General features: G+C 46.5%; 2 protein-coding genes across 4 annotated transcripts in view; one reads left to right on the top strand and one right to left on the bottom strand.

The window, feature by feature from the left end:
• Nucleotides 1–15,666, bottom strand: part of PDE6A (phosphodiesterase 6A) — a 56,591-nt gene that overhangs the window by 17,703 nt on the left and 23,222 nt on the right. The window contains exons 7-17 of one of the 2 annotated variants that reach the window (XM_025867262.2): nt 14,769–14,835; nt 11,725–11,772; nt 8,722–8,871; nt 8,033–8,176; nt 6,112–6,177; nt 5,768–5,914; nt 4,786–4,893; nt 3,030–3,139; nt 1,432–1,519; nt 1,140–1,240; nt 624–731 (exon numbers count right to left, since the gene is read on the bottom strand). In XM_025867262.2, the coding sequence (XP_025723047.1) occupies nt 624–731; nt 1,140–1,240; nt 1,432–1,519; nt 3,030–3,139; nt 4,786–4,893; nt 5,768–5,914; nt 6,112–6,177; nt 8,033–8,176; nt 8,722–8,871; nt 11,725–11,772; nt 14,769–14,835 (1,137 nt within the window). The remainder of the gene's footprint in view (nt 1–623; nt 732–1,139; nt 1,241–1,431; nt 1,520–3,029; nt 3,140–4,785; nt 4,894–5,767; nt 5,915–6,111; nt 6,178–8,032; nt 8,177–8,721; nt 8,872–11,724; nt 11,773–14,768; nt 14,836–15,666) is intronic. The other variant, XM_073890874.1, reaches the window with a different exon arrangement.
• SLC26A2 (solute carrier family 26 member 2) overlaps nt 4,757–15,666 on the top strand; it is a 65,779-nt gene continuing 54,869 nt past the window's right edge. The window contains exons 1-3 of one of the 2 annotated variants that reach the window (XM_025867264.2): nt 4,757–4,839; nt 8,536–8,626; nt 10,762–10,860. The gene's annotated coding sequence lies outside the window, so the exon portion shown is untranslated. Of the gene's footprint in view, nt 4,840–5,040; nt 5,077–8,535; nt 8,627–10,761; nt 10,861–15,666 lie in introns of those variants that run through there. The other variant, XM_073890875.1, reaches the window with a different exon arrangement.

Genomic DNA, 15,666 nt, shown 5'->3' with positions numbered 1-15,666 from the left:
CACAAAAGGCCTCAAATTTACACTTCTCACCCCATCATCATTTGAGGTGAATCACAGAGGTACACACTGAGGCAAGTGAAAGAAGATATTCATTAAAAACTTAAATGTGAGTCCCATTACCAGACCTCATGCCAGCAAGGCACTAGAAACTTAATATAAATCACGTACCTGATTTGTGAATAGCAGAGCTATATCGTAGGACATTGCCACATATAAAGGAATGCTAAAAAAAATTAAGCCTACAAATTGTGAGTGACACATAGGTATCACTCAAATCATACCGGGTGTAATGCTCTGTGTTTTATCAAAACCTTTAAAGTCATATCACTTTACCACCCAAATTCTGAATCTTAAGATAGAAATACTTCAAGGACAGTGCTTTTTGTATCCAGAGAAATAAAACAATATTATCTTGTATTTTAGTGTTAAAATAAAAACTAAACATAGACCATAGTTTCTGCAATTCCATTTGGGCATAACCTCGTTGTTTTCCGATGTTGGCAGCCTCCAAAATGGCAAGTGTCCCAGGGCTCTCCTTAGGACAGCAAGGCCTGTCAGTGCAGCATCTCACCTCAGGGACCCCCGGCTTAGAAAAATCAGGGGGTAAGCCCTGTCTTACTCACATAACAATCTCCTTCCGTGTCTGCTCCAGCATCATGTACTGCGTCCACTCCTGTTGGGTTTCATACGTCTTAGACTGATCCACAATCTTTTGGAACATTGTTCTCTTCCTGCAAAACACACCAGTTCGTTAAAGGAGCTTGTCTTAGAACAAGGCAAACCCCGGGGCTTCTAACATTGGCTGTTTCAGACAGGGGCTTCTGAAAACAATATAATTAACAAAACAAGGCGGAAAGAACCAAGGCCCAGGAGTGAAGACCTAGGTCCTAACCCAGACTCTGTCACCAATGTATTACCGGGTCTTACTTAGCCAATCTTTCCCCCTGGATTTCAGGGTCTCATGGATACAGTGGGAGTGAGAATATCTAACTCCCAGGACTGTAGTGAGAGTTACTGTTTCATAGCACAAGAGCTGTGCCTGGCACATAGAACATATTAAATCAATTGGATCTATGGTGTTTATTATTATAGTCATTGTTATTGTTATTCTTGTTCTTAAAATGAAAAGAAATACCAACTTGAAATACAGGGCGAGGTCTGTGGCAATGATTGCTATATCCATCATGTGGATTGCATGCTCATGCTGTCTGCGATTGAGATTTTGGAAGATATTCAGGCTCTAAAGAGAAAACCATAGAAGAGATGTGAGAAGTGATGCTGGCAGGGTAGTCACCCAACGACCGATGGTGACCCCCTATGGTGGGAGAGGCAGCCCAGGCCAATGGGAAGAGTGCTGCCCGGCCACACTCAGGCTTCTTGTGAGATGGGGTCTCCCAGCCGGCAATGCGGAGGGCCCTCCACCCACCCTACCTCATCTCTCAGCAATGTTTTGCCGAACTCCAAGTGGTGTCTTTCCAAGATGGAGGACCCATGGAGCTTGGCCAGTGGGTTCTGGGATCTGAATGGGAGAAACACACACACACACACACACACATACACACAATCAGTATGGAGTTGCCAAGAGGGAGCTTAAAGATGTCATCCAGTCCTGCCGCCTCCTAATTCTGCAGGCAGAGAGGCTGACGGCCAGCACTAAGAAGGAGCTTGTCACACAGTGAGATAGTGGGAAAGAAGACTAGACATCAGGTCTCCTGACTCTCAGGCTTTAGCTTTCTCCACAGTTGATTCTGAGCCTCTCTGGGCTCATTGGACTCCTCAGAGAGGCCGCTGAATAGCGTGTGCCCCAAAGGCACACCCACATACAACGTGATAGGCAATTTTAGAGATTTCTGGGTTCCCTGTACTCATTCATGGACATTGGCCCTGGGCCATACTTTAAGGATCACAAGCCCTTGATGCAATACTTGAGTCTCAGGAGAAGCTACTGAATTCCCACAAGTGGTGTGTCTATTCATGTCTTTATTCAATAAATATTTGTTGAGCACTTACTGTGTGCCAAGCACTGAGCTCAATACTTAGCTTCCCATAAGGTAAAGTGTAAACATGACCTCTAGCCTCAGAGCAGCATGTTCTAGGGCTTGTTTATGACTTATTGGCTGTGGGCCCTGGGCAGAGCCTCAGTTTCCTCCTCCATAACATGAGTACAACACTAGTCCCTGCTCTACCCAGCCTACAAGGTGGTTATGAAGGTCCACCAAGACCATGGTGCAAGGACCATGTTTCAGAGGCTGTCTGGAATGTAAGCTGTGTGAGGACAGGGACTGTGTCTGCTACCATGGTACCTCCTTTGTCTAGCACAGGACCTACCACACTTATATTAGGAGCATTACAAATACAAGGTGTATGAGTGAGCCAGTGTCGGTTACTAACATTTGGCTTAAATTCATTCAGCAGGTAGGAAGGAAGAGAGGGAGGGAGTCTCATATATTGCTGCCATAGCAAATTACCACAAACTTAATAGCTTAAAACAGTTAAGATTTATTATCTTATAGCTCTGGAGTTCAGAGTCTAAAATGGGTCCACAGAGCTGCTTTCCTTCTGGAGGCTCTAGGGGACAATCGGTTCCCTTGCTTTCCTAGCTTCTAGAGGCCGCCTACCATCCTTGGCTCGTAGCCCAGCCTTCATCTTCAAACCCAATGGTGCAGCATCCTCTCTCCTCTCTAACCTCTTGCCTCCTTCTTAGAAGGACACTTCTAACTACATGGGGCCCACGTGGATAACCCAGGATAATCCCTATATTGCAAGATCTTTAATCACATCTTTGAAGTCCCTTTTGAATATAAGGCCACATATTCCCAGGGTCTAGGCATGGCGGCATGTACATATTTGGGGGTCATTATTCTGTCTGTCACTGGAGTTTACCCAGACCCACAGGGCAGGAGGAAGTAGGAAGCTGTGGACTGTGGGACTTTCCCTTGGCCAGTAAATCTGCCTGAGAGCCTTTCAGATCTGGGTAATGAATCCCTGGGAGCGGGAGGCAGATGGGGGGACAGTGAGGGCCGACTCACTTCATCTGGTAGAGGTTGTTGGTGCCTCTGTGGTCAATGTCATGGCAGAAGGCAGCGGTGACCATGGCCAAGGCCTCTAGGTCCGTGAAGTATCGCTTCAGCTTTCCGGTCTGGAAGAGCAATCAGAGGTGCCACTCACTCCTTCCTTACAGGGGTCGGAAGCAGAGCAGATGTGAGGGGGAGGCCTGGAGCTTGGGAACACAGGTCTGACCTTGGCTCTGTCCCTGGCACAATAGTTTGACCAGATGTTTGTCTGGGACTGGGGGTTTTTTCAAGGATATGGGACTTTCCATACTAGAAGTGGAACAGTCCCGGGCAAACGGGGATGATTGGTCACCCTAGTCCTGAGCGATCTTAACTGGTACGGTCTCCCTCTGGGCCTCAGTATCCCAATCTGCTCACTGGAGGTAGAGGGCACTGGACTAGACGATGGTTGAGAAATTGCAGCTGTCAGGTTTTAGGATCTGGAGGGCTTTTGAACATGCCCAGACTGGCAAAACAGACCCTCCACTGGTTTAAGCACAGCCCAGAAGAATCTTTCCCTGAACCTCCTTCAAATACTTCTAGTTTATGCTGGGTGTTGGAGAATGGGTTGGGGAAGAGCTCTGGAGAGGTGATGCTGACTCCGTGACTCTAAGAAATAAATCAAGTCTCAGCGGTGTCACTGTCTCTTCTGTGGTGGCCTGGCCAGAATTCCTGCCTTGAGGCCCTAGTGCCCATCCCGCCCCACCATTCCAGCCATGAGGGAAGACCTGAGGAGGAGGGGGGCTGGACAAGGCCAGAGACTTGCATCATAATCTGGATGGGAAACACTTTTACATGAAATACGAATCTCTGAACCCTCTGAGCTGAAAAGACTGACACAAATACACATGGGTATATCCATCCAAGGACACCGTGGCAGTGTTTGTTAACAGCGAAAGATCGACAACGAGCCCTGTGTCTAACAGTAGGGGGCTTGGCAAAGATATCATGGTGTATTCGGACAATCCAGAATACTATGCGGCCATAACATGATAATCATGGATAAGCCTCGAAAGCATCATGCTGAGTGAAAGAAGTCAGACACGGAAGGGCTGATACTGTCCGAGATACTTAGGGTACATGAGGTACTTAGGGTAGTCAAATTCATAGAGACAGAAAGGAGAAAGTGGTCACCAGGGCTGGACAGAGGGGAAAGGGGAGTTGTTTGATGGGGACAGAGTTTCTATTGGGGAAGATGAAAAAGTTCTAGGGGCGGATAGCAGTGATGGTGGCACAACATGGTGAACGTACTTAATACCCCTGACTGAACCATACACCTAAAAACGGTTAAAACGGGGAGTTTTCTGTGATGTATATTTAACCACAATCAAAAATTAAATATATGGAGAATGTGAGTGGTATAGTTTTTCAAATGAAGAAACATGTTATAGGATATAACTATTCAGCTGGATATAAACAGACACACACTCTGTGTGTCTGCGTGTGTAAAAATAGGTCTCGATGCTTCTAGAAGAGGATTTGGAAGTTGTGCCATGGTTATCTCTAAATAACCGCACTGGGATTGCGGGCAGCCTGCAGCTTTCCTTCACTTTTTATTTTATACAACTCCCTCTGCTCGGAATTCACGTAGGCTAAGCGTGTACTCCTCTCGCGCCCTTTTTTTTTTTTTTTTTTTAAAGCACCAAAAACAGAGCAAAGCGTCTGCTTCCGGGCGTTGGTGCGGAGGTCATCTGGTGTGGCCGGAGCCCCGCGCCGCGGTCCCCCGCCGTACCACCAGCAAGGAGAACATGGTCTGCCCCACGTTGAAGCCGTGCCGCCAGTTGTGGTAGGTGATCCTGCGGTAGCCCTTACTCAGCGAGTACATGAACCGCACCAGGGCCTGCGAACACGGGCACCGGAGTGAGGCCTGGGGCCCTGCGTCCTTAGGGAGGTCCTACCACCCCCAACCCCCCCCCCCCACGGGGGCCGAGCGGGCGGGCAACAGCTGCGGGAACGCTGGGAGAGTCCTTTGCAAACAGCTAAATACTAGGAAAATGGACGATGTTTGGGAAACCAGGTGCATGTGAGTCCCTCCACTAACTCCGCTAATGGAGCGTCATCGGTGTTTCCCAAACTCGGCCCGGAGAGCCACCGGGGAGGAAAACAAAAGGGGTCTTGAAGTCAGTGGTTCTCCAATGTGAGTGCCCATCAGAATCACCCGGAGGGCTTGTTAAAACACCCACTTTCTGATTCATTAGCGCTGGGAGAATGTGTGTGTGTGCGCGCACGCGCGCACAACGGTGACTTTGTGCTTCTGATACATTCGCAGCTAGTGCTGATGTGGTTTGGGGCAGCACTTGGAGAACCGCTGCTTTAAGCAAACAAGTCTGGGAAATTCTGAGCTTAACCCCCACCCCAGCCCCCCCTTCCCCGTTGTCCGTCCCCAGGCCCCTAGATTCACAGTACGCTGTAAGGAATCCTGCCGGGGAAAAGTGCTGTCTAAACTGACCCACAATTCCCACCCTTGTTTCGCTACTAGTTCCCATTTATGCCTTGGCAACTCAGTGCCTCACAAGCCACCTTGAGAATCCAATGCGCCCAGAACACCACAGTTCAGAGGAACTGGGTGTCTCTTTTCTGATAATTGACTCACCTGTGCAACATGACTAATGCTTTATAGCCTCAAAGCTGAGGGTGCAGTTTACAGATTGAGTTAATAAAAGGAAGCAAGCAAGAAGAGAAAAGGAAACGGAAGAGGTTTATTTTGACCTTACCTCCTGAGGAATGTGAAATTTGTCCACCACTCTGAGCTCATAGTACATCTGTATCCCACATTTCACCAGCTCCAGTTCCGTGAGGGGCAAGTCGCTGAAGTGGAACTTATTGATTTCGTACTTCTCTGCATCTGGCAGCTCTCCTTGCTGTGTGAGGAGGGGCGTCCAGGGGTTGGAAGCATCTGAAGCGTTCGTGGGCCCCTCCCCCGGCAGCCCCCAGCCCTGGCCCCATCCCAGCTGTGCCCGGAGGATCAGAGCAGGGTGGCAAGGGGCGTGCTTTGCAGAGGCAGCCCCCTGCCCTGCGCATGCTCAGGACGCACCCTGCGAGGTTCTGCCCCGCTCACCAGGATCTCAGCGAGTTCCTCTTCCTCACATTCCCACGGCTCCTTCCCGTACACCTCTCTGGTTTTCTGCCAGCGCCCAAAATAGCAGAGAGGGAGAAAAAAAAAAATTGGTTACTACATCTGAGGTCTAAATATGGCTCCACTTTTCCATTTCCATTCTCCTCCTTCCTCCAAAGTGCTTGCAGCGGGGGCCGCCAATTCAGAGAAGCTGCCCTTCACCATTCATTGATGGGCAAAATCAAAGTCCTGGGCTTCCGACCGTGGGGACCTGGCTGCAAGTTCAGCTCTGCCACTTACAAACAGAGCTGCTTAACGCCTTCGATCCTCCATTTCCTCACCTGTAAAATGGGGATAATAAAAGTATTTAACTGGTGAATTAAGATTAGATTTATGCCAAGTCATTTTGAAAAAACATGTATACAGCTAGATGAAATAATGCACGTAAGTCCCTCAGTGCAGTGCTTGGCACATAGCAAACACTAGAATTAAATAATGTTGCTGATATTCTTATTGTTTCTATTACTGACTGGAGTCAGAAGGTCTTGCTCATGGTCCTGGCTCTTCATCTCACTTACTATGTGACTTGGGGCAAGTTTCTTCCCTCCCCGGGCCTATTTCACCATGCATGTGCCAGAGGAGGGGGGACCTGGACCCAGTTTCTTGCTTCTGATTTCTTGACCCAGAGCATAGTCTCTTCACTTTTCACTGGTTGCCTGAGGCTATGCTGCCAGAGGGCCCACATAGCCATCATTTGGCTGAAATCGTGGACTGAGACAAGCAAACCGTGAGTCAATTCATCCAAACTAGATGATTCCTCCTTTGAATTTATCAGTGATTGGGATGAAATGATCAAATTTGTTGTGATATCTTCCCAGCTTAAGAAATCACTTCTGAAAACATTGGCCTGTATTGTTTCAACTTGTGAGATCTATAAGCAAGGTCTTGGGAGCTCAGCTGGGCATCTTATCCAATGCCATTTGGTTAACTCAATTGACTTCTAAGATCATGATCTCTTTGAGAACAAAATCCCAGGAATGATGAGTCACTAATCACCATATATCTTTCAAAGTACCTCATCTAGTTTCCTACCCCAGGTAGGACTCTCTTCTATAGCATCCCTAATAAATGATCATCCAGCCTCTACTTGGATACCTCTCTTGACAGTGTGCTCACTACCCCATGTGGCAGCCCCCATTCGTAAGAATAGTAGAGAATTTGCTCATTATCCTGATATAGGTTAAATGAGAACTGTTTAATGAGCTGGGTGATTAGGGGACAAGGTACTTCCCCCTTCTGGACCTCGGTTTCTTCATATCTACAATAGGGATAGAAACACCCTGCCCACCTTAGTGTGCTGTTGTGAGCATCAAACAATATACTAAGTGTGAAATTGCCTTATAAACTGTAAAGTGATGAAGCTATGTGAGGACTCCCTACTAACATCTAACTCCTTCTGTCATACTTCTTTGCTCACCAAACCCCTCTGTGATCTGATTGGGTTTCTGAGTGAGCTGGCCCCATGGAGGGAGTCTCTGAGAAACTGACCATTGTCCAATGGGCTGTCAGAGAGAGCTTCCTTTCAGAGTAGGTGCTGTGGTTGGGTGACTCCATCTCTACTACCAAGTCAGCCCTCAGCACAGTGAAAAATGGAGTTTCCAGAGCTGTTAAGCCAAGATCTGGCCCTAAGACTGAGGCCAGCATGCAAAGGACAGTTGTCACCAAGCCACACAGATCAGCCATTATGTATGAGTTGCTGGTACTCATGGAGCCATCCATCCATCCGTTGAATGTGAGGGTGCCCGGGACATCCCTGTGCAAGGCCAGCCCACCCATCTCTGCCTTCATAGAGCTTGAGTATTGCTCTGGCCACATACCGAGGGTGTTTCTGCTAGAGCAGAAACAATAAAAGAACTTTACCCACCAGGATTTTCTGGATTTCTTCATTGTCACACTTCACGTGGTATTTTACCATGTCCTGGAAAATATCCTTCCTGTTTTCAAGTCTGTTCATTGACTCATAGGTGTCAGGGTTTAAGACGGACCAGCCCAGGAATTGAGTCAAAGACTGAAAGGAAAGAAAAGAAGAACCAGAGGCAGAACATCCAGGCTTGATCCTGTCTCTGCAACTTAGGGCAAGACTCTAGGATTCCATTTCCTCAACTGTATGATGGGTTTGATCAGCTGGATGTTGCCCTCCTTGAAGAGATGGTGTGAGGATGAAGATCAAACAATGGATGGGAATGCACTTTAAAATAAAGTTCCAACACACATAAAGCATCATTCTTAGCTGCAATAACTTCACCCAAGTGTGTGTACCCATGTGGGAACAGGAGGCATATGAGAACACTGCACTTTCTGCTCATTTTTGCCATGATCCTAAAAATGCTAAAAGGTGAAGTTTATTAATTAAAATTTGTTTCAAAGGGAATGTGGATTTCTCTGACAGCACACGGTAGTGCAGAAGTGGGAGCAAAGAGAGCGGACGTTGAGGCTGAGTCAGAGTTGCTTCGAAAAGGTGAGCTCCCACCCCTTCCCAAGTGAGGGCCTCCCACATGCTGGCAACAAGCCAACGCTGCAACCCAATGGCAAAGGCCTCCTCCCAAACCGTACCTCCATGAGGGTCTCGTCCATCTCATCAAAGGGCTTCCCATCTTTGCGATTGTAAAACGTGGCCACCCCAACAATTTCTTCCTTCTTGTTCACAATTGGCATAGAAAGGACATTCTTAATCATCCATCCAGACTCATCCAGAGGCTCTTTCTACAAGAGAAGCCAGAGTAGGTTTATAAATCTGTTACTGTTCGGGAAGACCTTTCATTCAGAAATCTGGCCAGAACTCGCCCTAGAAATAGCAGTCAGAAAAGGACAAGGGAACAATAATTCTGTCTGCTCGTTATCAACAACATATGCAACAACAGAGGGGGAGCAGAGGGGTTCCGATGAGTTTAAATACCATACAGTTCATGAGCCTCTGTGCGTCAGAACTTTCAGACTTTCTGCCACGCCAGCTATTTAAGCCTATTTAAAAAGTGCCTGTGCTTTCCAGGTAATATCTATAAAATGAAAACTGCAAAACAACTAGGGTCTGTGGGTAGGTGGTAAACAAAGCAGACTGTGGCTATGTCAACAAAACCTGTGGCTTAATGATGGGCTCTGTGCTTTGTTTTTCACCTGCCTGCTCTGAGAAGAGGTTAAGGTAATCTGGAGTGTATCACCTGCTTCTGATCGTTCAGAGTCTAATTCACGGTGTCTCCCACAAGCTACCAGGTGCTGGAAAGGGCTTAACAAAGCCATCATTAAAGATCTTGTTTGTTTGTCTCTTGACTCTTTTTTTTTTTTAAGATTTTATTTATTTATTCATAAGAGACAGAGAGAGAGGCAGAGGGAGAAGCAGGGAGCCTGATGCAGGACTCGATCCCAGGACCCCGGAATCATGACCTGAGCCAAAGGCAGACGGTTAACCATCTGAGCCACCCAGGCGCCCTGTGTCTTGACTCTTGACGTGACTTCCTGGGTTACTTTTGGCCTGTCATTTTATCTCAGTGGGCCTCAACTGTCTCATCTGTAGATGGGGATGGTAGCAAGAATCTCTGGCTCACGGAACGAATGAGACAGGGGAGCTGAAGTCTCTCGGTCAGTCGTAAGGTGCCCTTTGTGAGTCATTTCCCCCTCTGTCTAAGCCTCTCCCTTTTATCACTTATAACATGGGAAAGACTGGGCTAGGTCATTTCTAGACTCTTTTCTCATGAATTCATAAAATATTAAACATTTAACTGAGCTAGAAATCGAAAAAACCAAGGCAAATGAGGCACAAAAGTTATCCTCAGGTTGCTCATAATCTGGATGGTAAGCGAGCAACTGCACAGCAGGTGGGGAGTTTCTTATGGTTCTGGGGGAGCCAGAGGAGGGAAGGAAGTCAAGGAAGTCTTCCTGTACTTGGAGAGTCTTCCAATCCCAAAGTTCTAAGATTCTTAAGGTGGTGAGATGGTGATGATGATGACAATGATGATTTCAGTAACACTGGAAGTCAGCACCTGGTGGGAAAGTGACTCCAGGAGGATGCAGATTACAGCCCAAAGAGCAAGGGGCTATTGGTCAGGAGACATGAGTTCCAGCTCTGCCTTCCCCTCAAGTCTCTACCTAAACTTCGGGAAACACCTTCCTTCTGAAGGCCATGATAAGGAGACAGGTTTTATTGAAAGCCAAACAAGAAAGCATTAATGATTTTTAAGCAGAGAAGTTACTTGATGCAGCCTGAGTTTCGAAAAATTACTCAGGCTACTTTGTAGAGGATGAGTTGGAGGAAGAAGTCTAGAATCCAAAAACAAGATCAGATTTGATTTTTTTAGTGTGGGTAAATGGAATTAATTGGGTAGGGACCAAGTTCTGTACCGTTATAATCAGGTTAGCCACTCTCAGCAACCATTCGAGCTCGTCACACGGATACGATCAAAATCCCAACACAAGACATACAACTTTAACTTTGGAAGGATATCCTTGCTAAGTTCTTTCATGATGTTCCTCAAAGAGTAAAAAAATAATTCACTAATTTTTCTAAGAATCATTTTTATTTTCTTCTTAATTATTTCCTGATTGCTAATGCTTTGTTTTTCTTCCATCTGGCGGGCTAACCTCAACAAATATCCATAGGCCACCTGGAACTGAAAATATTAGGAAAGATAAGGCCCAACCGTTGACCAAAGGAAGCTGATATTCTGCTGAGAGGAATTAATCTGAAAGCAAAGAAAGGTAATAAAAGATAAAGTAAGGGGAATATAGTATGGAGAACTCCAGGCCATGTGTCATCTGTCCTCACCATGTGTCATCTGGCTTTGGTTTACTTCTCTAGAATCTCCTCCTGCCACTCTCCATGCTCTCTCTCCCTCGGATTCATTGGGCTACTCTAGGTCCTTCCAACAAGCTCTCTCTTTCCTGTAGTCTTCTCTCCTTTCTTTGCTGCCCCAACATAATTGCTCAGGGACATTCCTTGATTCCTTCCAGATTAAGTCAGGTCCCCAGAAAGATTCCCTCCTCTATCCTTCTGTCCTCTGGCCAGCACTCCATGGCCTTTCTCCCCATGCAATCATGAGCCCCCCTGGAGATAAAGACCATGTCTGTCTGGTCCACCGTTGCGGCCAGTGTAGCCCTGTGTCAAATCCTGGCACAGACAACGCCCTCCATAAACATTTGTGAAAAAGACAGATAAAATCAAATGGAGTGCTAAACAGTATTCCATGAAAATCCCAAAGAGACAGAAATGATATTAGCCAGAGGAAACAGAATAAAACTTCATAGAAGTTTCAGAGCATTTGAGGTTGTACTGAAGGGCAGAGAGTATTTGGGCAGGACAGGATGGTTCCGGGGCAGGGGAACAACACAAGCAAAGGTCCGGAGGCCAGAAAGCAAAGCGTGTGAACATTAAAACCAAATGAAACCTTGGAATTTACCAAAGTCATTCCCGCCCCACTTCCATGGGCACATGATTTTTTTCCATCCGTATTTTTACTTTGTTGAGACTGCTTCCCAATCAATAGATGGATTTTAATGTATTCGAACCCTCTTTAGGGGAAAAAAAAATCAGATGACTAAGAGACCAAACAAATAGTGACTTACCTGGAATGCAAAAAAGTCCTCCGCAGGCGCATTCATGATGTTGCAAATCTGAAAGCCATGAAGAGGAATAATGGAGCCGTGATTAGACTCGATAGCATACCCAGTGAGCCCTGCGTGCTATCTTCAGAAACACTACGTACTTGCCCAAGGCGTTCACATTCTTTTCCTCAGGTAGACATGCTCTAGATGGCTTTCAATGATTAACTGAGGCCACTGAACAGAAAAGCTACCTTATAAACATTATTTCTTGCCATTTGCTTCACTCCTTAGTCATTTCCAAGCTTTGGAAAAATTGAGGCTACAGTTTGTCATTTTCAATAGCCGTATTGTATCTCATTGTATTGTTTCTCTTTTGTTAAACATTTGAGTTGTATCCAATTTTTGTCATTATTAGTGTAAATAATGCCACTCTAAGCATCTTTAAATCAATTACACTTAGGTTTGGTATTGTTTGTTTTGTAAAGAAAGAGTTTTTTTCTTGGGGCATAAACCCCAAAGTAGAATGAGAAATAAAAAGTGTGATAGCTCTGGTTTTACGTTGCCAGACTCCTCTCCTAAAAACTGAACCAGTTTACCCTACCATACATATGGGACTTACCTGATCACTCCAGAGGCCTGCCCATGGGACCTCTCTGTACCGTTGCATAGTGTGTGTACTGCACAAAAACATCTCACTGAAGGGCTGACTGGGAGCTGAAATCCAGCCTATTCTTGACTCAGCCTGTTTGCAGAGCCATGCTCCTCGTCTTTCTCTTTTCGTCCACTGAAGGGGTACTATTTTCTAGTTCTCAAAAAGGCACCAATATGAGCTTGAAGTAACCCAGCCAGACCCACTGGCCCTGACCATCCTGTGGTCTCAGAGGGTGAGCTGTCTCCACTCCTGTTCCAGAACTGGCCTCTCTTTAGACCAATTCCATCAGTTGCCATTGTTCCCTCCTGATCTCTGACCTCTCCGAGGGCTCTTTCCCTTCATCCATGAGCTTGCTTGAGTCTCTCCCATCCTGGAAAATGAAATCCTCCCTCGACCCAAACATAGTCCCAGTAGCAACCATCCAGGCTTTCTCCCGTTCTTTTCTTTTGCGATTCTCTACCTCCTCATTACCCATCCACACCTCGGCAGACCACATGCGGGTCCCCACCTCCACCTCACCACCAAATATGCACCTATCGGGGCCACCAGTGATCTAACTGCCAAACTCAATAGGGTTTTCAGTTCTTATCTCGCTAGATCATTTTTGCTGCATTTGGCCATCTCTCTACTTCCCCGGTTTCCATGACACTACTCACTCCCAGATCTCCAGATACCTCTGAGCCCTCCTTCTGATCCTCCCTCACACACTCCTCTTTCTCCACCTAATCTTTAAATGCTGGCATCCAACAATATCCCACCCCAGGCCCCTCTCACTCTCCCTGGTGACTTCATTCACACACATGGTCTCAAGTACCATCTGGTCCTGATGTCTTCCACATCCCCATCTCCGTCCCTCCTCTCTCCCACAGCTTCAGAGTCATCGCTTCAGCTGCCTACTGGACATTTGCTACCAAAAAAATGTCTCAGTGTCACCTTGTCTGAAACTGACCTCCTCATCTTCTATCCAAACCTGATGGCAGCACTACTCATCCAACCCAGAAGCCCGAAATTGGCTCTGACCCTTCTTTCTCCCTCCCTCTCTGCTCACAATCACAAAGTCCTGCCAGTTTTACCCTCCTGGTATGAGATCTGATCCCTGATCTCCCTCTCTCCATCTTGTCTCTGTCAGACTTGTGTGAGTATCAAACGAGCAAATTTATTTACTGCGTGGCTCCTAGGCACTCAATGGCTGTGGGCCATGCTGGGACTCTTCACTGTCTGCCCTTGTTGAGACGCTCCTCTTCTCTTGCTGGTAAGGATGTACTTTGTGCTCTGCCTCTTAATCCCTTCAGATCTCTCAGAGTTATGTTTTGAAAATGAAAATTGGCTATGCCAACCTCTTGCGTAAAAGCTCATTGTCTACAGATTAACGTTGCGCCCCCGCGACCTGGCATCCAAGGCCACTGCTATCTGGCGCTCCCCTCCCCCTCAAGCCTCATCTCTGGACCTCTTCCTCTCTCAGACCTAATATTCCGGCCACACTGGACTGCACACACCATGCCAGTCAGAACTCCAGGCCTGGGTTTGCTCAAGTTGTTGCCTTCATCTTGAATCCCCTTTCCTGTTCCTGCCTGCCTAACACCTACTTATTTTAAAACCACTCAGACTAACACTCTAGGAAGAAAAGCCTGGTTTATATGCCTCCTACTCTGGGTTCCTAGAATATACCCAGTATATCTCTCTTGTGTCCTCATCACATTGTATATAAGAATCTGTTTAAGATCGTTCCCCATTCAATTATGAGCTTCGGAACAGAAGCTGTACCTGGTACATCTATCTGTCTATCCCCAAAGCCAATGACAGTGCCTGGTACCTAGAAAATATTCAATATATAAACTTCTTGCTACGTGAGCAGCATTGAGTAGTGTGTGCCTGGGGAAGGATAAAGGGGGTGACCGGGCTCAAATATGGGGGTGATGTGCAGCTAATAGACAAGACCTTTCTCTCTAGGGCAGGGGATGCTTACTCCATTTTTGACCCCAAGTGGGTGGGGCGTGGTGGGAGATGGAGCATTTGAACTCTGCTGTACATTGTACAGCTGGAAATATGGCAGGGATGAGGGGTAAAGAGTGGCAACTGAGTCTCTGGAATGCGAGGCTGGGACTGGGTCCATGGTGAGCCTGGGAGACCAGTCTGCCATATGCTTTTGTCCCTGACACACGAGCAAGTGTCTTTCTTGTCAGTGAGACCAAGCACCTTCCCATCTAAGGATTATTTCTCTGTGTATTTCATATTTCCTCAGACGTCAATTCTCTGTTCATGTCCTCGGACCAAGTGTCAAGTGAGTTGAGAAATGAGAGTCAGGCTTTGAGAGCCCCACACTCCCCATCGTGTTTCCCACTGTCTCGATCTGAAATCCTTTCACTCTTCCGACTGATTCAAGACTCTCCCCCTTCCAAGTTGTGTTACTTACCAGGCCATTCTGGGCAACATAGGTGGGCAGACCACTTACTAAAGCCCAGTGATCAGGAGGTGGATTCCTGTAAAGGCCAAAGACAACTGGTAACTTTTGATGTAGGGACAGTTGGACTAAAACCTTGAATCTGGGTCTTTGCCCCTCTCTACTCTCTCATGACTCTCAACTCCTGCTTACATCCCCTATGCCTGAATGAGCCCCAAACCTTGTCTAAGCATCTTCATGTTTCAAATTTAGACATGGAAAAAAAGCATGATGGATACATTTTATGATGGCACACTGAGTGTGATTATCCAAGAAAAGGGACAACTTCGATTGCTGAACAAAAGCCGCCACCATCTTTTCCCTCCATTAATACCCAGCGAGAGGTAGCTTAATTCCACAGAGAGACTGAGGGAACTCATGTACGGTGAACTCCTGCCATGCACCGAGCACTAAGCTGGGTGCTCTATGTATTCATTTATCCCTCACGACAATATTATAATTTTTGGTATTATTATCTTTTATTTATTGTAAGATTATACTTTTTTGTTGTGAGAAAAGATATAAATGTGGAAAGATACATTAAGATCTTCATGAATCGTTCATTTGTCTTTTTATGTTATTAATTTCTGGGCTTATGTTTATTCTTTGGGCTCATTTTTTTGCTGGTTTGTTGTTAATTTCTTTTTTTTTAATATTTTTATTTATTTTTTGACAGAGAGAGACACATCCAGAGAGGGAACACAAGCAGGGGGTGTGGGAGAGGAAGAAGCAGGCTTCCCATGGAGCAGGGAGCCCGATGCGGGGCTCGATCCCAGGACTCTGGGATCATGACCTGAGCCGAAGGCAGACACTTAATGACTGAGCCACCCAGGCGCCCCTTGTTGTTAATTTCTTGAGATGATGTGATAGA

The sequence above is a fragment of the Callorhinus ursinus genome, unplaced genomic scaffold, assembly GCF_003265705.2.
Source record: "Callorhinus ursinus isolate GAN/ISIS: 27379988/994484 unplaced genomic scaffold, GSC_fseal_2.0 scaffold3, whole genome shotgun sequence".
Lineage (NCBI taxonomy): Eukaryota > Metazoa > Chordata > Mammalia > Carnivora > Otariidae > Callorhinus > Callorhinus ursinus.
Note: the sequence above shows the minus strand (reverse complement) of the source record. Positions and strands in the feature narration are given on the sequence as shown.